Source organism: Solanum lycopersicum, chromosome 12 (assembly GCF_036512215.1).
Source record: "Solanum lycopersicum chromosome 12, SLM_r2.1".
Classification (NCBI taxonomy): Eukaryota; Viridiplantae; Streptophyta; class Magnoliopsida; order Solanales; family Solanaceae; genus Solanum; species Solanum lycopersicum.
Window position 1 is genome coordinate 67,717,231 of NC_090811.1, and position 23,455 is coordinate 67,740,685.

The 23,455-nt window shown below is 31.8% G+C and overlaps 5 protein-coding genes and 1 long non-coding RNA gene across 9 annotated transcripts; 3 read left to right on the forward strand and 3 right to left on the reverse strand.

Annotated features, from left to right (window-relative positions):
- Nucleotides 1-129: 129 nt before the first annotated feature.
- LOC101249537 (cytosolic Fe-S cluster assembly factor NBP35) lies at nt 130-3,058 on the reverse strand. 4 transcript variants are annotated; one of them, XM_010316485.3, is made up of 4 exons: nt 2,961-3,058; nt 2,598-2,658; nt 2,408-2,509; nt 130-1,244 (listed from the first exon to the last, which is right to left on the reverse strand). In XM_010316485.3, the coding sequence occupies exons 2-4, from the start codon at nt 2,632-2,634 to the stop codon at nt 322-324; spliced, it is 1,062 nt and encodes a 353-aa protein (XP_010314787.1). In that variant the 5' UTR covers nt 2,635-2,658; nt 2,961-3,058; the 3' UTR covers nt 130-321. The 4 variants fall into 4 exon arrangements, with proteins under 4 accessions (XP_010314787.1, XP_004253037.1, XP_025884386.1 ...); XM_004252989.5 differs by lacking the exon at nt 2,961-3,058 and adding an exon at nt 2,736-2,890; XM_026028601.2 differs by lacking the exon at nt 2,961-3,058 and adding an exon at nt 2,827-2,862.
- A 443-nt stretch (nt 3,059-3,501) lies between these two features.
- Nucleotides 3,502-5,902, reverse strand: LOC101249254 (large ribosomal subunit protein uL6z/uL6y). Its single transcript, XM_004252988.5, has 3 exons — nt 5,333-5,902; nt 3,995-4,117; nt 3,502-3,879 (listed from the first exon to the last, which is right to left on the reverse strand). The coding sequence occupies exons 1-3, from the start codon at nt 5,705-5,707 to the stop codon at nt 3,793-3,795; spliced, it is 585 nt and encodes a 194-aa protein (XP_004253036.1). The 5' UTR covers nt 5,708-5,902; the 3' UTR covers nt 3,502-3,792.
- Nucleotides 5,903-7,286: 1,384 nt separating this feature from the next.
- Nucleotides 7,287-9,878, forward strand: LOC101248957 (probably inactive leucine-rich repeat receptor-like protein kinase At5g48380). Its single transcript, XM_026028524.2, has 2 exons — nt 7,287-8,406; nt 8,609-9,878. Exons 1-2 carry the CDS (start codon nt 7,546-7,548, stop codon nt 9,512-9,514), a joined length of 1,767 nt encoding a protein of 588 aa, XP_025884309.1. The 5' UTR covers nt 7,287-7,545; the 3' UTR covers nt 9,515-9,878.
- Nucleotides 9,879-9,915: 37 nt separating this feature from the next.
- Nucleotides 9,916-12,523, forward strand: LOC109119189 (uncharacterized). The gene is made up of 4 exons (XR_011213514.1): nt 9,916-9,994; nt 10,437-10,503; nt 11,038-11,129; nt 11,365-12,523. It is a non-coding gene; the product is annotated as an uncharacterized lncRNA (long non-coding RNA).
- Nucleotides 12,524-14,431: 1,908 nt separating this feature from the next.
- TPG6 (polygalacturonase) lies at nt 14,432-16,333 on the forward strand. Its single transcript, NM_001320889.1, has 3 exons — nt 14,432-14,890; nt 15,379-15,668; nt 15,750-16,333. The coding sequence occupies exons 1-3, from the start codon at nt 14,444-14,446 to the stop codon at nt 16,198-16,200; spliced, it is 1,188 nt and encodes a 395-aa protein (NP_001307818.1). The 5' UTR covers nt 14,432-14,443; the 3' UTR covers nt 16,201-16,333.
- Nucleotides 16,334-16,708: 375 nt separating this feature from the next.
- Nucleotides 16,709-18,145, reverse strand: TAPG5 (polygalacturonase 5). Its single transcript, NM_001345919.1, has 4 exons — nt 17,720-18,145; nt 17,345-17,634; nt 17,027-17,255; nt 16,709-16,927 (listed from the first exon to the last, which is right to left on the reverse strand). The coding sequence occupies exons 1-4, from the start codon at nt 18,143-18,145 to the stop codon at nt 16,709-16,711; spliced, it is 1,164 nt and encodes a 387-aa protein (NP_001332848.1).
- Nucleotides 18,146-23,455: the final 5,310 nt, after the last annotated feature.

Consider the following 23,455-nt stretch of genomic DNA (forward strand, 5'->3'; position numbering starts at 1 on the left):
GGCCCAAGATTGGCTTTGAGTACCACCAATTTGTTCCAAAGAGTAACTGCATAACAACCAGTAATCACAATTACATAACACTACTAAAAGTGTTGCACATTATAGCTCCTGTTGGAATGAAGAGGAAAATTTCACAGCAATTAAACTTAACTGATATCACAAAAGATTCGTATGTATGCACGGAATGTTCTACAAAAATCAGTAGAAACTGTATAATACATTCATACTAAAAGATCTCCCTTGCGAATAAAACGTTGGTCACATGCACCCGGAATTTAATCAGAGAAAAGGTACAGAAAGCCTAGAAAAAAGTTATAAATACTATGCTCCATTCTCTGTTGAGATGTTTTTCTGAGCTAATATCTTTTCTATTATCATCTTGAGTGCAGGGGCACTTGCCTGGCATTTATCATCCGAAAAGCATGATCTTCCTTCTTCGGCTGCTTTACATAGCTGAGGATCCAGTGGTACTTTTCCAAGAAACGAGATACCCATATCGTTGCACATCTTTGCAGCACCTCCACCACTGGTATCAAAAACTTCGCTACAAGCAATCAAGTTCAGCATTTCTGGGGCGTTCTCTCTCATATAAGACATGGCCCACTCGGTCATGTCTTTCTGCTCGCCAGTCTCTGTCATTCTTGTGAATTTCAAATCTGAGAGTGGCTGGGAAAGACCACTCATGTTCTCAACAACGCCAAGAACCTCCACCCCAACTTTCTTGCAAAAACTAACTTCTTTCCTAACATCTATCAGGGATACCTGTTGTGGGGTTGTGACTATAACTGCGCCATCTATTCCAGTTTCTTGGAGTAATTGAACGATTGAAATATGTTCATCTGACGTCCCAGGTGGAGCATCAACCACGAGGAAATCAAGCTCTCCCCAATCAACATCTCTGAGGAATTGCTTAATTAGAGCATTCTTGCGAGGCCCTCTCCATATGACAGCTTCATCAGGGTTGGGGAGCATGAAACCAATTGACATAACCCCAAGGTTAGACTCAACGTAAATAGGTATCCATCCAATATTACTCTGGTGAATCTCTTGTCCTTCGAGACCAAGCATCTTTGGGATGCTGGGGCCACAGATATCAATGTCAAGGAGACCCACTTGAAAATCCATAGCTGCCAATGCAAAAGCAAGTTGCGCTGAGAAAGTACTCTTACCAACTCCACCTTTGCCAGATAAAACCAGTATCTTGTGCTTCACAGTTGCCATTCTTTCTACTATTGCAACTAAGTCTGCACGAAACCATCAATACAAAACCATTGGAAATGAGCACCATGTACCACAGGTAAAAATAATTAAGGGAAAACCGACAGCCGGAAAATACCGCATGTATTGAAACTCAGATAGGTCCCAACTTGGTCAAATAAACAATCTAGTTAGTATTACACTATCAACCACTTTATCATATCAATTCTGGATAACCTAGCTCTCAGTATCAAACAAATTATCCATTAGAAAGCGCAACCAACAATCCCCCCCAAGCTTCCCTTTGCTACTCGCTACGATATAGTTTCTTGCTACTCGTTGCAGTGTACTATACATACAAGAAAGAGCGACTTAAGTTACACCATATCTACACAAAATCATCAGATCAAAATTAACATACCAAAACAACAATTCTAAAATTAGAAAAGGTAACATTGAAATGGAAGATATCCCAAGAGGTGCTTGATTTTATTTAGAGATTCTAGTGTGTGAACATTAGCACATGTGTCTGCTAGTACTCATTCTCTTTTCTTACTAGTACTCATTCCAAGCTAATGCTTCAAACTTTTTAACTCGTTCCTAAGTTAATGGTTTTACTAAGATTCCAACATAACTAATTTAACTATCCATTCTTTGTGCCTTTAAGGTACTTCATGAGCACAGTTATAGACCCTTAGGACTAACCACAACCTGCCAAACTCAGGGATAATATGTTCACTTCTCTAAGCTTCTCCACTCAGATACCAGCTTTAGTTTACATGTTCAACACCCAAACATCCAACCTAAGTTCAAGTCCCTCAACCTTTGCCTCTTGAACTAAGCCCGCGGAGAGAGTAGAGTTCAAATTCATCAATAGAGTAGACGATTTCTTATTATTTGCAAGGGTATGTCAAAAATCATCACCTTTTCTTTGTTTATATCACCGAGACACCCTCAACCAGACGTGTACATCGGGAACATCACCCCCATTCCAATCAAAATAGATCAAGCACCTACGACTAAGGGAAATGGAATGTTGACCATAGGGTGATAGAATCTTATAATACGAGCCCGGTACACATCCCACAAACTCCGGAAGACAAACTAGATAACATTCTACTGTCATAAAATTAACACTCAATATCACAAATATATGAAAAACAAGCTGAAAAAAGTATCTTTACACACGAAAAAGAAGTAAAACAGTAACCTGGATCAGGTCCTTTAGGAGCAGTAGCACAAATTTCTTGATTAGGGCATCCTTTACAAGAATCAGATTTTCCTGCTGTTTCAGATTGTGGACCTGGGCAATCTGAAAATTTACAAAAAAAGAAGCTTAAAACACTGAAATCAAAGAACAAAAATGCAAACTTTAAGATTAAAATCAAGAATCTACATACGTTCAGGAGCATTCTCTGGGATTTCACCGTTTTCCATCTTCTTCAGCCGCAACAACAAGTTCTAAATAAAAATTTAAACTTTAATAAACTGAAAAAGTGAAAAATTATCAATAAAAATTTGAACTTTAATAAACTAACATATTATGCAGATTCAGAGAAATTGCTGTAAATTTGTCAAACAGGATTTAGGGCTATGGAGCTTTTATACAGAAAAAATAAGGTTTTATACCGCCTTTGACTCTTATTTTTTGTTTAGTCCTTGTCTTTCGTGTGTTAATAGAACAAGTTATTTCGAAATTAATAATTTTGAAATAATTAATTTTAAAAAAAATATTTTAAAATTATATATTTAGATATTTTTACCAGCACAAATATCGAAGTAGGTGTTCACCAGCATACAAAGAATGACACACTTTTCACCACATTTTTCAATTCAACTTTTAAGTGTCCTACTTATTGGTATTGTCACTTATAAATTTATATATATATATATATATATTAGGGATGTATTATCTTTATTTCGTAAATATATGAATTTAACATACTTTTTATTTTGTGTTTATATACACCTTTTTCGATTGAATGTGCAAGTATTTTTGGAACATAATTTGTAAATTGTTCTTATAGGAACGTCAATTTCAATATTTATTATAACTATATGAATTAGTAAATTCAATAATATTTTAACATTGTATTTAAACTTCTATCACCAAGCCTTGCTAGCTTAGTTCTGAATTCGAACATAAAGTTCATATTCATCTCAACTAATTGTGGAATTCCACAATGCATCAGCTGTCAATATATTAGATAACTCGATTCATCAAGACTTGAAAAAAGTAAAACTCATGCCTCCACAATCCTCATGATACTCGACTCATGAGTCCTGAACCACTAGATCACAACCTTGGACATTAAACAAACTCTTCGTATAGAAAAGTTGCTAAAATCATGAGTTTCAAGAAAGTCACAGCATTGAGAATTACTATAACCAAATAGCTTTTCAAGAAAAACACTTCACATGCCCTACTTCAAGAACAAACAACTGCTTGCTCAAGAAAGAAACTTCAAGCAAGAATATCTTAAATTCAAAATTGTTTAATCTAAACTCAAATTGCAAGGAATCTTAATATAATCTCGGCGCTTAAAACAAAAATATGGGGAACAAACAGATCAAGAGAAATCTATTGCTAACTATCTACTCTTCCTCAGCAATTCTTCCCTTCTCGCTGACGTAGATACCATCAAGGAACTTACGGATATCTTTGTTCTTCACATGGCATTTCTGTAGAAAAAATAAAGAAGGTTTAAACTCAGGATGCAAGAAGTTGAAGTTCACTATAAAGAGTAAGCAAACATTACAGTAAAACTGTAATTAACAGAAAGAAAGGGAGCTTTACTTGGTTTATCAGGGCAGCTGATCGTGAGACAAGTTCAATGTCATTTCCATCCAAAACCAACTCATCCTTAACTTTCTCTGAACGGACAACAGTGACACCGTCAAGCATATCAACTTTCCTCACCTGATACAGTACCAGCAAACAAGTCAGTCTCTAACAGGCTTGCACTTAATTTACATTAACAAGTGTAAGAGCCAAGAATGTAAACATTCAGAAGGTTATTTGGATGTCCATCAAGCTGAAATCTGAGACAACTATGTGATGAGGACGACAGCATTCAAATTACTAAACACCAACACCAAGCACAGTAACACAGTCAGAACAGTGAAGATTTACATTGAAAGATCAGCCTTACATTCTCTAATTTTAAAAGAAGAGAGTAGTAAAATATACCAATCAATCTAGGACAACTTTTCTATTGCTATGACATAGGAGAAAACAGTTAAAAGGAAAACACTTAAAATACCTTCTAAAAGGTATAATGTCATTTTCTTAGTACCCTTTTCACCGTTTGTATAATCTTGAAACAGCAGTATCAATACAATAAAGCACATTGAAAGTTCATAATAGATAATCATGGATACAGTAAACATGGTCAAAAGACATAAAATCAATGATATTAGACTATTAGTCTTGCGAGGTTACCTACACATGCTAAAGGGATGGATAGACTAAGGGAGAAATGCTTCTCAATGCTTTTTCACTTCCTATTTGAAAAGTCATCACCAAGCAACTAATGAAATAGAAAAAGGCATATCGAAGTGTATTTGGTAGGCATTAGTATCTAGGATTGGGGAAATTGAATTCTCCAAGGAAAAAATTTCCACCAAGGGAACAAATTGAGTTTCACCCATTAGTTGGAGAAGTCACTTTCCCTCACAAACATCTCAACTCCTACAACATATCACTTGCTTAAATCAGAACTTAGACATTGTTAATACTATGTTGCTCGGACTATTCAAAAAAAGTTGACAGGCTCGTCTTAGATCCTTCAAATGTAGTGCATTCGTCGAAGTAATAAATGCAGGTGGCAGCATTATTTACGAGAGTCTGAGCAACATAGCTCGAGTATATCATCAAAAACCACTATCTTTTAACCTTATATAATGCACATTATAGGTTCAAACAAGTACCCTATAAACCACATATATGAAAATGATCCAGAACCATAAGCTTATTTCCTCAAAAAGCACTTTCCTTTTAACCAAACAAACTCGATAGGTATATAACAGCACCGTGAATAATCAAAATACTTTAAAGCAGAGTTAAACAAACAGAAATTCAATTAAATTTATCATCAAAAAGCTAAATACATAACCAAAAAGGGAAAAAATTAACCTTTTTCTCGCCGAGAAAGTTACGGATCTCAATGGACTTGTTCCCGCCGGTAATGGAAGCATTGATAGGAAAATGAGCATAGACAAAACGCATCTTGTACCGGTACCCCTTAGTAACACCAGTGATCAGATTCTCCACATGACTAAGTGCTGTACGAATAGCAGCAGTAGCTTTACGAGAACTAAACCAGGCATCAATTTTGAGCTTCTTCTTCCCAGTTTCTTCATCCTTAATGAGCTGAAAATCGAGATTTAGATGCTTAAAGTTTCTGGTAAGCTTTCCTCTTGGCCCTTCGATTTCAATTAGCTTTGCTTTCACTTTGATTGTTATCCCGTCTGGGATGTCCATTGTTTCCGATGAGAGAATAGTCTTCATTTTTCGTTTTCTTCTCTCTCCGTCGGCGGCGGCGTTTCAGTGAAAGAAAGCAAAACCCTAAAAAGAGATTTCATGAAGATGGTGAATTAGGGATTTTAATAAACCTAGAAAATGATGTTTTGGGCTTATTGAGATTAATGGGCCTTCAACATTATGGTCTAGCCCAAGATAACACCTTTGGCTATGGCCCATATCATATTATAAACGGGTCTTCTAATTTTACGTGTGCATAAGTAGATATTTAAATTTGTATTAACATTGAACAAGTAAACATATAGGTCCTATATGGCATCCAATGTGTCATGCGTCACGTAGAATGCGTGTGTTTACATGTTCAAATTTGTATAAATTTAAATATTTGTTTGTGCACACCTAAAATTAGAGGGTGTAGATACCAATGGAGCCTAAACTGACATGCTTATATATTGTGCTATTAAAAAATTAGTCAAATCTCAAAATTAAAGTGGTGTTGTAATATTTAACCACTCTTCAATACAACAATAAACATACGCAGTTTAGCTCATATAATAGAATTTGGAAAGCATAGAGTACGCATTATCTACCTCTAGTGGTTGTTTTTCGTAGATCCTTCACTTAAGAAAATAGTTCAAAGCAGTAAAAATAAAAGAAAGTAACATAGTAGTACAATACAAAACAATATGATAGTCAACAGAAGAGTACAATAACAAAATAATACGAGTTTCAACAGAAGAGTCAAAACAATATGATAGTCAATAGAAGAGTACAATAACGAAACAATACGATATTCAACATTAGAGTACAATAACAAAACAATATGAGAACTGAAATAACTAGAAATAACGATAGTAATAGAAAGCAAAGGACGATAAATACAAGAATAATACTACAACTACAAGTATGGACGGATATCAAGACAATGTATTCCTACCTACTGAGCTCCTATCCTAATCTATATGTCCTTCACAATCTCATATCTAAGGATATGTCCTCGATAAACTTAAACTTGTCCTTCATAATCTCATATCTAAGAATATGTCCTCGATAAACTTAAAACTCTTTCATGTGAAAAAAATTTATTTTGATAAGAATATCCTTATCTAAAAGACGGAAACTTTTTGGCAATTAACATAGTATGTTAGGAGTTTAGAATTTTTATAAGTGAAATTCAAAATACTCTTTTCCCAATACGGTATTTACCATTTAATATAAAATATTATTAAATAGAAATAATATTATATAAATTGAGATAAAATAACGTATATTATAGTATACATTATTAATTCCACAAGTTTCACAAAGAAGTCTTAGAAACCTATATATCTAATTAATAGAATTTCCAAGTAATTCAACTCCCAAATTCTAGACTTTTGAATTATATTATTAAAAACAAGGGAAAACATCATTTTCACAATATTAAATAAGATTAGAACTAATTCCGTGTTTGGCTTTTTAGTTTACAAAAGTCAAAAAGTCCACCATACACTGAAAAGTACTAAATTTTTGAAGAATGACTCAGTCAATGCACCATAATTATTGAAGTGGCAAAATTTCTTGGAAGATAACTACATATATATAATAAAATAAAACAACTTTTATTAGTCTTTAGTTGCAATTTTTTTTTTTTATCGGCTAACCTATGAGATATAATATTTTTAAATTTCGCGTATAAATATTTTCTTCGAACACTACTTATAAAATCGAAACTTTTATAATAATTGCTTCAATAAATTAGAAGAAAGTTGAGTTCTTAGCCTTACTAGTTTGACTGACCCTGACCCCATTGCAACACAATAAGTGTAAAAAAAGATCACTTTTTTAATTCTTGATTTGCTAGAAAGTCTGTCAAGAATCAAAATATGGAGAAAACCAATTTCAGAACATTTCTTGGTTTTCTATTAGTATTACTATTTAGCAGAATTTGTGTGTGTTGTGCTTCAGAGAGTGATGTTTATTGCTTGAAATCAATAAAAGATTCATTACATGACCCTTTCAATTCTTTGGGCTCTTGGGAGTTCAGTGATGCTACTGAAGGCTTCATCTGTCACTTTGTTGGAATCAGTTGCTGGCATGTTGATGAGAATAAGGTACTGAGCATCCAACTTCCAGGCTTTGGATTAATAGGTGAGTTTCCTCGTGGCATTCAAAATTGTACAAGCTTGACAAGTTTAGATCTTTCAGGGAATAGCTTGTATGGAACTATCCCTTCTGATATTTCAGCAATAGTTGAACATGTTACAATACTTGATCTCTCAAATAACACGTTTTCGGGCTATATACCATCTGATATAGCTAATTGTCAATACCTTAATGGTTTAAAGTTGGATAATAATTATCTAGAAGGTGAAGTTCCAGCCAGAATAGGCTATTTGCCTCGCCTTAAGACGTTCAGTGTAGCTAACAATTACTTGGCTGGCCCAGTGCCATTGATTTTTGGAGAAGGTTTCGGAGTTGAGAGTTTTGAAAACAATTCAGAGCTTTGTGGGAAGCCCTTGAAAGGATGTGAGGATTCTTGGATATGGAAACATGTAGATCGTGCTTCGTTCATCAAAGCGTTTGTGATTGGTTGGGTACTTTTGTTTACATTGGTTTTAGTCTTTTGTTTATTTATATTACCTACCAAGGCTATCAACAAGATAGTCTCATTGAACATATGGAAGCTAAGGAAAAAGGAACATTTAACTTTAGGAAGGGAAGAGGAATTAAGCAGCCAACATAAGGTAAAGATCTTACTAAATTTGCTGCACTGCACTGCTTATAGTCTGCTAAATTACCTTTTCTACTGTAGTTCTAATTTTGTGATTAGTCCATGCTAGTTCATTATGTTATATTTGTTCGATCGATGATCAAACGTGATAGCAATAAGGTTCTCAAGTTTCTGTTCTGTATATGTTCAAATGATTGTACTTGTTTTATTTACAGATGTTAAAGCTGGAGAAGTTTGTTACGAGAATGAGCTTCACGGAGCTAGAAAACGCGACTTCTGGTTTTAGTGAAGACTATTTAGTAGGGAATGGGATGTTGGGCAAAGTGTACAAGGCAATTCTTCCAAATGGCTGGATACTTGCCATCAAGAAGCTCAATGACTGGGAGAATTTGGAAGACGAGTTCGTCTCTGAGATTACAACTCTTGGTGGTCTGAGGCATAGGAATCTGTTGCCTCTGATAGGTTTCTGTGCTGAAAAGCAAGAAAGACTTCTTGTTTACAAATACATGAGTAATGGAAGTCTTGATGAATGGCTGCACTCGAATGAAGTTAAGGCGAAAATTTTGGATTTCCCTCGGAGAGCTAAAATTGCTCTTGGGATAGCGAAAGGCCTGGCTTGGCTTCATCATGGTTACGAATTGCACGTTACACATGGAAGCATAAGCACACGATGTATCTTGTTAGATCAAAATCTTGAACCAAAAATAGCCAACTTTTGGGAAGCAAAATTTTGGAGTAAGAATGATTCTGCATTAAGTTGGAGTCTTTTCCCAGTAGCTGAATATTCAGGTTTAGGCTCTTACAAGCAAGACATCTACTGTTTTGGTGTCGTGCTTCTCGAGCTGGTAACAGGGAAGGAACCACATGAACTGACCAGCTCAAGAAATCTATTCGATCACTCGCCTTGTCTACTTGATGCAGATAGAGATTTGCTTGGGAAAGGAGCTGATGATTTAATCCTCCAATTTCTTGAATTGGCTTGTGACTGCGTCAAGTTCTTTCCTAATGAAAGGCCAACAATGCTGGAAGTGTACGACAGACTCAAGAATATTTCTCAAGGTCGAAGGGACTGGATACAGAAGATACCATTATTAACCGATATTTCAAGTAAATATGACTAGTGCTATTGTTTTTATGGTTACTGAGAAAAACAAATAAGAAATGCACTATATTAAAGCATGAAATCCGTGCCTCGAGTCCGTATGCTGATAGCTTCTGTTCTAACTGTAATATATATGAATCCGTTGAAGTCTACATCGTGCAGTTTCTTTATTTAGATAGCTTTTATTTGCATATTGTAAAGAAGAGAAGTTGACTATGAATCTGTATTCTAATAGAACAAATCAACCAGTTTGAAATAAGAATATATACTTAAAAATAAGAACAAATCAATTGTATTTAGTCGTTGACTTCCTTATGCTATATAAGTAAGGTTGACACCACAATATACAAATCATATATTGAAAGATTTTCAGGTGGAGAAAATTCTTGGAAAGAAACTATACAATTGTTTTTTTGTTGGCGTAACTGTAAAGTTGTTGCTTTGTGACTAGGAGGTTACATGTTCGAGCTGTGAAAACAGTCTCTTAAAGAGATGCAAGGTAAGACTGCGTACAGTAGACCTAGTAGGAGTTTAGTGCATTAAACTGTCTTTTTTTTAAAAAAAAGCTCAAAATCACAGTATATTTGCTTATTTCCTCTTTATAACTTCTGTTTATTCTTGTTTTATAATCCCCCAGAGTGCCATCCATTCTTATTTGTCTATTCACTTATTCAAACTTCCATATGTTTGAAAATTCTATGCTGAGAATGCCAAACCATGAATTCAAGAATCATCGATAAATAAAGAGAAAAATTGAAGCTTTGTCATTGCTACAATAAGTGTAAACTATGGAGGAAACCAATATCAGAACAAAAACGTTCTTTTTCATCTGTGCATTTCTTGGCTTTCTATTGATATTACTTAGCAGAATTTGTGTCTGCAGTGCTTCAGAGACTGATTTTTATTGCTTGATTCAATTCTTTGGACTCTTGTGATTTCAGCAATGCTAACGAAGGCTTCATCTGCGGTTTCAGGGGAGTTAACTGCTGGAATAGTAATGAGAATAAGGTAATGAACCTCAGACTTTCGGACTTAGGATTAAGCAGTGAGTTTCCTTGAGGCATTCGAAATTGTACAAGCTTAACAGATTTATATCTTTCTGGCAACAACTTGTATGGAACCACCCCTTCTGATATTTCAGTGATACTTAAATATGTTACAATACTTGACCTCTCATATAACACGTTTTCTGGCTATATACCACCTGATATAGCTAATTGTCAATACCTTAATGTTCTAAAGCTGGACAATAATAATCTAGAAGGTGAAATCCCAAGAAGAATAGGCTATTTGCCTCGCCTTAAGACGTTCACTGTAGCCAACAATTACTTGACTGGACCAGTGCCATCGTTTGTTAGCGAAAATATCACAGCTGAGAGTTTTGCAAACAATGAGCTTTGTGGGGAGCCCTTGAAAGGATGTGAGGATTCTTGGATATGGAAACATGTAGATCGTGCTTCATTTATCGAAGCAGTTGTGTGTGGTTGGGCTCTTTTCTTTACATTTGTTTTAGTCCTTTGCTTATTTAAATTTCCTGTCAAGGGTATTGACAAGATAGTCTCGTTGAACATCTGGAAGCTGAGGAAAAAGGACTTAACTTCAGGTATGAAGAAGAATTAAGCAATCACCAGAAGGTAAAGATTTTGCTAACTTTCCGTCTTTTCTCCTGCATTGTTAAGCTACATATTATTTCTGTAGTTCTAGTTTAGTTATTAGTCCTTACAAATCCATCATGTTATATATTCTCGACTAAAGATATGAATCGAGGTATAAATTCCTTATTCAATGATCGAATGTGATAGAAGTAAGCTTCTCAAATTTCTGTTCTGTTCTGTGTATGTTCCAATGATTTAACTTGCTGGTTTACAGAAATTAAAGCTGGAGAAGTTTGTTACGAGAATGAGCTTCACGGAGCTGGAAAACGCAACTTCTGATTATAGTGAAGATTATTTGGTAGGTAACGGAATGCTGGGCAAAGTGTACAAAGCAATTCTACCAAATGACTGGACACTTGCAATCAAGAAACTGAATGACTCAGAGAACTTGGAGGACGAGTTTGTCTAGGAGATTACAACTCTTGGTGGTGTGAGGCATCGTAACCTATTACCTCTTATAGGTTTTTGTGTTGAAAAGGAAAAAAGACTTCTTGTTTACAAATACATGCATAATGGAAGTCTTCATGAATGGCTGCACTCGAACGAAGACAAGGCCAAGATTTTAGACTTCCGTCTTAGAGTTAAAATTGCACTTGGGATAGCAAAAGGTCTATCTTGGCTTCATCATGGTTACAGATTGCACGTTACACACGGAAGCATAAGCACGCGATGTATCTTGCTAGATCAAAATTTTGAGCCCAAAATATCCAACTTTTGGGAAGCAAAAATTTGGAGTAAGAATGATACAGCATTAAGTTGGAGTCTTTTCCCAGTAGCTGAATATTCATGTTTAGGTTCTTACAAGCAAGACATGTATTGCTTCGGTGTTGTACTTCTCGAGCTGGTTACAGGGAAGGAACCGCATGAATTGGCCAGCTCGAGAAATCTGTTTGATCACTCGCCTTGTTTACTTGATGCAGATAAAGATTTGCTTGGAAAAGGAATCAACGATCTGATCCTCGAGTTTCTACAGTTAGCTTGTGACTGTGTGAAGTTCTTACCTAATGAAAGGCCAACAATGCTGGAAGTTTATGACAAACTCAAGACAATTTCTCAAGGTCGAAACGACGACTAGGTACAGAAAACTCCCTTATTATCAACTGGCATTTGTGAAGTCTATATATAGGACTAGTACTATTTTTTGTAGTTTACAATATTGGAAAGTTATATTGATTGCATTTGTGGTTTCTAAAAGAATCTACATTAACTAGAGGTCTCGAGTTTAAGCCCATAGAAATGAAAAAAATCATGTTGAAAACGTCAGCGCCAGATATAGCATGATTCCCCTGCTACTTGATTAGTAATATGTGTATAGATGATAACTACATTGAGTCTAGTTAGTAAAGAAAGCTACTTAATATTGACACTTTGAGGAAGATTGAGGCCACTATATGTATGTTTCAGATAGTTCAAATATGAAACTAGCACGAAACTTGTAAAAATCAAAACGTTTTAAGTGTGTTTTCGACCCTGTATTCTAATATTTATACTAATAAGGAAAATCAGACAACGATCGACTACCTACTTAATAATAAGTGGTACTTATTAACCTTCTACCATATTCCTTAATATCAATATCCATATCCTCCTATGAATAATTTTCTTTTAGAAAAAAATGATATGTAGCAAATGATCATGTCATATTTATATGGTAACTTTTTGTACTAAATTAGTGCACTTTTTTGGTGTAACATGTTTCCTCTTTTTGTTAAGCTTAAGCAACTTGAAATGACTTTATATTACTTGACGTGTTCAATATCTGTTTTCAATCATCATTATCAGATCGTAGAAAGTAATCTTTCTTCTTTAATTAGAGATTTCGATTTTGAATTTTAGATATGAAATCGTTTTTGATAAAGTACATTTTACCTTAAAAGTGAAACTTTTTTATATGAATTCGGATTAGTCCCCCACACCCCAACCCTCACACTCCACACACACCACGATGCATATACTCAACCGCTATTTTTTTTCCACAAATAATGATTATGTTATCAACTTCTCTCTTTGGACAAACAAGAAAATTGTGAGGAAAAAATATATCGTTCAGATTGACAATTAATTAAGCTATTAAAATTCTTCGTAACAGATTTTAATTCTTTTCGAATATACATGGTATTGTTCGAATTTCAAGTCAAATTTTATTACTTGATTGTGAATTCGGATATATAATTTTTACTATTTTTTTTTTATTTAAAACTATATAAAAAATATTACAAGTCTTAATAATTAAAAAAAAATACATAAAAGAATTACAGCAAAAAAACTCGTTTGACTCTCGAATTCTAAAAGATGTTAAATTTTTTAAAATAAGATTATTTTTTCAAAAATAAAAATAAACAATGTTATTTATTAATTCTAAAGCTATATATATGGTTTTCCTATAATAGTGTAACCCTGTCGTGGCCATGTAGCACTATAAAATAGGATATTAATTGTTCATGCCTAAAAAGTCAATTAACTGAATTAATAAAGCTTAAGTAAAAAAACCGTTTTATGTGAAAAAAGGAGCTTTATATTCATCTCTTTTAATTTTTAAAATTTTAAAATAACCTAATATCAAATTATCTATCACATTTTTATTTATTACAAATTCCTTAAAACCGTTATTAATTAGGAGTTGTTTTAATTTGACTATTTTACTCTTGGAAATATAATATCTTTTTAATTTTCATTAAATATTTACTCTATTGAGTTATTACATTTGTAATCACTAAGACCAATTAAAGAATAAAGAAACGAATCGAGTTTAGCTCAAACTTTTAAATAATTTGAAATAATTATTTTTAGAAATCACGATATAAATTTTAGACGAAATGAGTACCTTTTTTGTTTTTTTTTTCTCTTTAATAAACCGAAAGAGAAAAACAGTATAGGTCATTTATCATATTATATGCCAAATTAAAAGACTTTTAATCCCAAATTAACTCAAATTCCTTTCTTTAGCTTCTTGCAAAAAAAAAAAAAAACTTTTAGTAAACTAAAGATTATTTTAAATATTATTATTTTTGTGCTTTAGTCTTTAACATGTGACCAAAGTTTTCATTTTTCAAAAGTAAGTTACACTTTCAAAAAAAAAATTAAAAAAAAAAGTTTTTCTTACTTCTTTTATTCCAAAAAATAATCACTCTTTTATGAAGTAGAAAAAAACTGAAAATTATAAATTAAAGCTCACAACTCAGAAACTGTTCATCCACACTACTCATAATTCTCAACTCTTAAATTCTTCTCTGTTTTTATTTTTTTATTTTTTTAGTCTTTAGTTTTATAATTTTCATATTTCATCAAGAAAGATGAAAATTAACAACCCCTTTTCTTCAATTCTTCTAATTTCATTTTTTTCAATTTTTTTCACTAAATCTATAGCTGATGTTATGTTTTTAAATGTTATAAACTTTGGTGCAAAATCAGATAACAAAACTGACTCATCATATGCATTTTTATCTGCTTGGGACTTAGCTTGTAACTCTTCAAAATCATCAACAATTTATGTACCAAAAGGGATTTTTTTAGTTAAACAAGCATATTTTAAAGGAAAATGCAACAATAATCCCATAATTTTTCGTATCGATGGTTCAATCGTAGCGCCTTTCGATTATAATGTGATTGGAAATGAAAAAAATTGGATTTTATTTCAAGGTGTTGATGGTGTTTCAATTGTTGGTGGTAATCTTGATGGTCAAGGATCTAGTTTATGGACTTGCAAAAGTTCTACCAAGAACTGCCCTAGAGGGGCTACGGTACGTTTTAACTTATATATACTAACAGTATATCACAATAACGTACTTTGTTTTCCGTGTTGGTACTATTTTGTTTTGTTTATCGAGGTTATCTGCTAATTTTATGAACTGTTACGTATAGTTATGATCTTTTAGATAACCTGATAGTATGTTTAGCAAGAACTGAACTTATATACACTAACAACATAAAGAACGTAACTATATCTACTACTTCATTTACTTGTCGTTACGTATAGTTATCTTTTAGATAATTTGATATCGTCGTTGATAAAAGACTGTTCATTACTCAAAACATTACAGCAGTTTTCTATATGAGTGTAACGTTTCCTTCAAATAAGGATAAATGTGTACTTTATGTGAATAACTGTCTATGACATTTTCTACATTGTCATTTATGGTTGATTAAATTTTTATTTTATTTTTAAAAATCAGTGAATTAAGTTCTGTTTTTTGGAACTAAACTGAAAATTGTTATTGTTTTGTTGTAGACTCTGGGATTTTCTAACTCTAACAATGTATCGATAACGGGGTTAACTTCATTGAACAGCCAAATGTTTCATATTGTCATCAATGGTTGCAAAAATGTGAAGTTGCAGGGTGTTAAGGTTTATGCCCCGGGTGAAAGCCCCAACACTGATGGAATTCATGTTCAATTATCGTCTGATATCTCAATATTGAACTCAATAATCAGTACTGGAGATGATTGCGTATCCATTGGTCCAGGAACTAGTAATTTGTGGATCCAAAATGTCGCGTGTGGCCCTGGCCATGGAATTAGGTAATATTAGTATTAATGTTTGTCATATTGAAAATAAGACTGTTACAACAGATACTTAAACCCTCCGTGTATTTTGAGTAGCATTGGAAGCTTAGCGAAGGATTTTGAAGAGGCAGGGGTGCAAAATGTGACAGTAAAATCAGTTATGTTTATGAACACACAAAATGGTGTGAGGATCAAAACATGGGGAAGACCAAGTACTGGATTTGTCAACAATGTACTGTTCCAGCACGTTGCGATGATTGATGTTGAAAATCCAATTGTTATCGATCAAAATTACTGTCCGTATAACAAGAATTGTCCAGGACAAGTCTCGGGCGTGAAAGTAAGTGATGTTACGTATCAAGATATACATGGTAGCTCAGCAACACGAGTCGCGATGAAGTTTGATTGCAGTAAGAGAAATCCATGTAAAGGAATAAAACTGGAAGATGTTAATCTGAGTTATAAGAATGAACCAGCTGCTGAAGCTTCATGTTCTAATGTTGCAGGAACAACTACTGGTGTAATTCAACCTACTAGTTGTTTGTAAGGGAAAACTCGAATTCGTATATTTAGCTTAGCTTTGCCATTTTTATCTTTCGAAATTAGAAAAGTTCACTTGAGTCTATAGCGCGATTTGAAAGTGAAATTGTTGTCTCACTATTCATTTTAATAGAATGTCTTTCTACTTACGTCTATTTGAAGTTCCATTTACATACAATAGTCTGCACAAAAACCAGAACTCGCAATTTTCAGCTCATTGAACAGAACGAAACAGAACAGTACAGAACGAACGTTGAGAAGGGTATTGCTATGAAATTACGAATAGAAATCAATAGAACATCAACGATCAGTATATGTATAGTAGTAATGTATTATACAAAAGAATCGAAAATACAGCTTAAAGAACATCAACAAGTAACAGAACAAATAAAATTACATTACATTCAAATTTTTTTCTTCTAGGTACATATAGCAAATGTAGTATTCGTATACGAGTGTATTTTTCGTTATATTCTGTATATTTAACTGCAAAATACTGTAACTTTTGTTGTTCTTTATAAACAGCTAGTGAGTTCTTTGAAACCAGAAGCTTTTCCTGCAGCATTAACACATGAAGATTCAGCGCGACCATTTTTATAACTAAGATTTACGTTGTCTAGTGTTATTCCAGAACATGGATTCGTTTTGCTACAATCTAATTTCACTGCAACTTCTGTAGCGGATGTTCCATGTATGTCTTGATACGTTACATCACTTATCTTCACACCCGAGCCCTAAAAAGAAAACAGAAAATATGTAATGTAAATTAGCTAGATTAAGGTAAAGGAACACGCGATTCATCTTATTTTATCATAATTCTGATGAATCAATACCTGATGAGGACAACTTTCATGATTAGGACAGTAGTTTTGGTCTATGATTATCGGGTTTTGAACGTTAGACATAACGATATGTTGAAACAGAACATGTCTAACAAAGCCACTACTAGGCCTTGCCCAAGTTTTTACCCTCACACCATTCTGTGTACCCGTGAAGGTAACTGTCTTAACTGTCACATTTTGTACTCCTTGCTCTTTCGATTCCCAACCTAAGCTTCCAATGCTACAGAAATATCGAGATTTTGAACATATATTTTTAGTAAGAACGATAAAATCAAACTAAATTCACTAAAAAGATGTTGTGTTTCAAACCTAATTCCATGGCCAGGGCCACAAGCAATGCCTTCAATCCATAAGTTCGAGTTTCCAGGGCCAATAGAGATACAATCATCTCCAGTACCAATATTCGAGTTCCTAATACTAACTCCTGAAGATGATTGTACATGAATTCCATCAGTATTCGGGCTATTTCCTGGGGCTAACACCTTCACTCCTTGTATCATCGCGTTATGGCAACCATCTACTAAAATATGGAACATTTGGCTATTTTGTACAATTACTCCGTTCATTACAATGTTGTTTGAGTTGTAAAAAGCTAGTGCCTGAAACCAAAATGTAACGTAAGATATAAAAAGATCATTCAACCAAACATTTTAAAAAACATTTTCCATGAAAAACATAACGTACTGTAGTTCCTATAGGGCAATTTTTTTGGGATTTTTTGCAAGTCCAAAGACTAGCACCTTGACCATCAAAGATTCCACCATAGATAGAAACTCCATTGACATTTTCAAATGTTATCCAATTTCCATCATTGCCAATCACATTATAATCAGAAGGAGCTAAGAGAGTTCCATCGATACGTATAGTAATAGCGTTACTTTTGCATGTTTGACCATTGAAATATATTTTACGAATCAAGTAAATTCCACGTGGCACATAAATAGTGGACGCGCTCGTAGAAGCACATGCTGATCCCCATGCACTTAAAAATGCTTTTGATGAATCTATTTTTCCATTGGATTTTGCTCCATAATTTTGGACATTGTAAATGGTGTTTTTTGCTAATGATAAGTTGAAGAAAAAGAAGAAGAAAATTGCTAAGGGACTCATTTTGCTAAAGGGGAAATTGGTACAAGAATTTAATGGATTAATTAATTGATCAAATGGATAGGTGATGAGGAATTGGAGTAGTTTAGAGGGATATTTATAGAAGTAAAAAAATAAAGAAAAGAAGATATTTTTATCAATGAAAGTTAGGTTTTTTTAAATAATATTTAGTCATGTTGAGATTTGGGGAAATAGGACTTTTAAATTACAATTCAATATATGTAACCACATGAGGTCAAAATCAACAAATGTTGGCACCTTATTTTAAGGGTGGGGGGGGGGGGGGGGAGGGAGGGGGAGTAGTAGTCCAGGTTATGTTTCTTATATACATTTATCTATTAACGGGTAGTTTGATTGGGGAATAAGTTATTTATGAATTAGTTATCTTGGGATAATTAGTTATATTAGAATTTTTTTTTTATTTTTAATATGGGATAAAAATAATGTTACAATATGGAGGTAAGGTACTTTTGATTTAATTATAAAAACAACATTGCAATATCGAGATAATTTATTCCTGAATTAATTATCTCTAGATTGGTCATTCCAAAAACTTTTATGCCACTCTCAATGTGCATAAAACTAAGACTATGATCTTGAAATAAGTTATTTTTAAATTAATTATATATGAATTAGTTATTTCAATTTTTTTTATTTCACTCTAATGTGGGATAAAAATAACATTACAACCCCAAAAAAGTTATCCTACAATTTTATCCTAGCCAAATATAGAATAAACTCATTCTAAAATTAATTCCAGAAAAAGTTCTCTTATTCCTCACCCCAAGTTCTAACGGTCTTATTACTCCCTCTGTCCCTAATTAGTAATTATTTGACCACTTTTTTTTTAATTGTCCCTAATTACTTGTCCAATTAGACAAATCAAGAAAGTATAATTTTTTTCTCTATTATACCCTCAATTTATAACTTTCAAAAATGTAAACTTCTTAAAAATTTAATTTTTAATTCATCTACTTCATAATTAATATGGATAAGATGATAAACTCACTTATCAATTTTTTTTTTTTAATAAATATGTTAAGTTAAAAGTAGACAAGTAATTAAAGAAACCGAGTATAATGTTAGCAATGTATTGTAATGTTCTGTTATATACAAACATTAAAAAGATAGAAAATATAATGCCCATTCCCCTTTGCAACTTTCCATTTAAAAGAAAATTTTCTCCAACAAACTTTTCAAGAGAGAAATAAAATAAGACTGATATTTTGATTCATAGAATTGTTGCTTCCATTTGATATATTAAAATACTTATACCATTTTTGGCAATGCATTTAATTTGTAGTTATAAGCATTACACTAACACCACATGTGTGAAATTAATTAGAGAATTGAATATTATTAGGAACTATTTAATCAAAAGGATTAAGATAAAAAAATTAGGTGGATATATATACTAGGGATTACAAGTTTGAATGGATTAATTTATGTAAGTTGAATGTTGTTTATGGATATAAGAACTTATTCATTGAGAATTTTTATGTGTTGTTTTTGGTCTATAGTTGAATTTAAGCAAAAATATACATGGTTTAATTGGAATATATAACTTCTTGTAAAAAATTTAGCTAAGAAGGAACAAATTACTTAAATGTGGCAATCTCATTTTGTTAAAAGGAAACACATTTATATTTCCTTAATTATATTTTTACCACATTTTCTTATCTTTTACTTAATTATATTCTTAACACGCTTTTACCTGATTATTTTTCATGATCAAATACGGAAGAGATCTTTTCTCGACATATTTAACTTCTACATATACAAAATTTAGCTAGGAAGAACCAAATTGTTTTTAACAACATATTTTTTAAAAGATTATATTTTTATTTACTTAATTATATCGTAACACACCTTTTTATGGAACTGGCCTGATTTTTTTGGGTCAAACACACTAAAATTCTTTTATTTTATATAATACGGTGGTGACTAGGCTCGAAGTCAAGATTTTTATTATTTGCTCTAATATCGTATTAAAGTATAAGATAATCATATTATGTACGCAAAAAACATTTTAAACAAAATTCATATTTAATGTGTTTTTTAGCTTCTAGGTAAAAGTCATGTCACATGAATCTTTGAATATAAAATTTTGAAACTGAAAATATTGTTTATTTGCGTATTATCCACACAATATTTTAAAGAATTGACTACAACAAAAGTGGACTTTAAGATCTCTCTTATATGCCAATTCTCCCAACTCTATGTGCCTAGCTAGTGGCTTCCAAATAGTCAAGTTGCCATACAAATTCACATCATATATTTATCTATTTTTTTCATACTTTAGTATATATACTCCATCCGTCTGTTTATTTTTTACTTATCCACTATTTCAGAAATAAATTTTCACATATATTTATCAATTCTAGTATATCAAAAATTAAAAGATAACTTTTTTTTCTATTTTATCCTCAACATTAATTATTTATTCTGTAAATTATTTTTAAAATATAATAATAAGATACTCATATCAATCATTATTTCTTAAAAAAAGATACAATAGTTGAAATGGATAAATAAAAATGATCGGAGCCAAAAAAAAAAAAAAAGCAAACCTAAAACATGGAATCCCAAAAATAAGGATACGTGCATGCATGAAATATTTGGTAAACCCTTTTTCACGTCTCCTTTGTTATACATGAAACTGTTACATTAACAAGATAATTTAATATAATATGTAAAAATATCAATTTTGTTTTATTATTTATTTATTTATTCATTCATTCATTCTTACTGTTTTCCTTCTTTTTGTTGGCGGAGCTATTGGCCAATTATTTCTGTTTGATAGATATGTATATATATGATATGAACGAGCCATGCAACTTTACCATTACGAATTAGATTCAGAATTTAAATTTAATGAATCTAAAATTTTATTTTAATGTAATGAGTTAAAATTATTTATTTACTTAAATAGTAAATGTATATTAGTAATATGCCTAAAAAAAGATAAAAAAGACAATTTAAATATATTTAATATATCTTTAATTTATGATTACAATGTTTAATAAGTTCATTAATTCTTTACTTTGTTGAATTTCATATCTAATAAAACTGAAACAAATAAATTAAAATTAATGGAGTGAGTATATATATATATATATATATATATATATATATAACACATCATATGTTATACTCTGTTTGAGATTTTTTTTTTTTTATATAGTAGTAAATGCTTCAATTTGTATAATAAAAAATGCTATCATTATCAACTGAAAATATCCTTGTGTTCAAAGATTGTGACATGACTACTACCTGGAAAATGAAATGCATCTATAACTAATTATAAAGGTAAATAGGTCTTTTATAACTAATTATATGGAAAAAATATCAAAATATATTTATTATAATTTCTAAAAAAAAACAATTTAAAAGAATTATTTTCTTTCAGATACATCCTTATTACCTTTCAGTACATTTCTATTCCCTCTCAAATACATTTCTCTCCTGTCTGATATATTTTTTTTCTCTTAAATACATTTCTTTCCTCTTAGATACGTCTGTGAGCTATTTATCAGCAGTTTTTCTGTATAGCAATGTATCACGGCCTATATATCTGCATGTTAGTTGATGTATCCGAAATCCTTCAATTTTAAGAAATTTTTGTAAATTTTGCAAAAGCATTAAAATGAAATGTAATTAGCTCTTAACACTATGAAATTATATAATTTTTACTAATTATAAAGGTAAATGGATCCTTCATATATTGACTCGCCCAAATTCAACTCATCTAAAAAATTAGAATTAACTAATAGGACTTAGTACATATGTATGTAACTAAAATTAGTTCATGAAATTTTTATCAAATTATTTAAATAAAAAAATATATTTTTTATTTATGTTTCAATTGTTTAGCCCATTTTGATTCGATCAATCTAAATTCAAGTAACTTCTTAGTAAAGTTAACCACTGGCCCTAAATTTATTAACTCAGTCATTTTGATCCGTCCAAATTTAACCGTCTATTAACCCACGTGTGCAGCCAAAATTTAGGCTCCCAAAGAGCTATACCTAGTAGTTGATTCTTCTACAATAGCCAACTTTATGACGGCTGGATATTTTTGATGTACAAAGTAAACCTAAAGTATAAACAAATACAAATTGTAATAGTATCAACCTAATAAATTATTCTAAAGTTGTAATAGTATCAACCTAAGTATAAACAAAAAAGCTAAATTATTGTAATACATTACTTAAATTATACTTAGTAGGTAAGTAAATATAATAATACATATCTAAATATTTTTATTTAGCCTCAATCGATAACTAAACACTATAATATATTAACGGGGATTTGATTTCCAAGTATATCAACGGAAATTTGATTTTCAATGTTTCAGCGAGAATTTATTTTTTACCATGTGAGCTGGTTTGATGGGAATTGGGATGAAAAACTCATGTTTTATAGCACAAAGTTTTATTAATTATTGTAACCACCCACCCCCACAATAGGAGTTCTCATCTTTTTGCTTCCTTGGTGACTCGAACTTACAATCTTCAAATTCGAAGCTAAATATCCGAGCAACTCTCTTGTCAACTTTTTTGTTGATTAGTGATGGGGAAAAAATCTTCGTTTCTTGTAATAATTCAAAGTTGGAGTGATTATTTATCAGCTAATCGGACCAAATTTAATTTAAAATTTTTTGCGTATATATTATGTCAATTAATTTCATGCATGCACGTATCCTTGTTTTGGGATCCCATGTTTTAGGTTGGCTTTTAATAAAGTATGTAATGTAATGTAAAAAGTCACAAAAATGATGAGAATTTGTAAAGCTTACTTTACTATTTCAAAGTTAGGATTATTTCCATCATAGAGATATTAAATTCCAGTTTTGTTTGGCTTTACTGATTTTTCAACAACTATAACAAATTCTTTAACATATTTAAAGTTAGAGAATGCAATCATTTTCAATCACTTTTTTTTTTCTATCTCACTCTTAATATTAATTATTCTTAAATGTAAATAATATTGTATTAACTATATAACTAGAAAGTAGTTAATGATCATCGCAATATGAATAACTTTTAGTGACAATAAATACACACATTAGTAAAGATGTTAAAGTCTTTTTCATCTTTAGCTAATTGTCATTGGATCAACGTCAATATAGGCAATAATAAGTTATAGGAACATTTACAAAAAGTGTTAATTGTCATTAAAAATACATATTTAACAGTAATTAAACTATTTATTAAAGAGATATGTAAACATAAATTAGTAAATAAAAGCCTTATTTATAATTTAAGAATCGTGCGTCAAAAAAAACATGACAATTAAAATGAAACGAGGAAG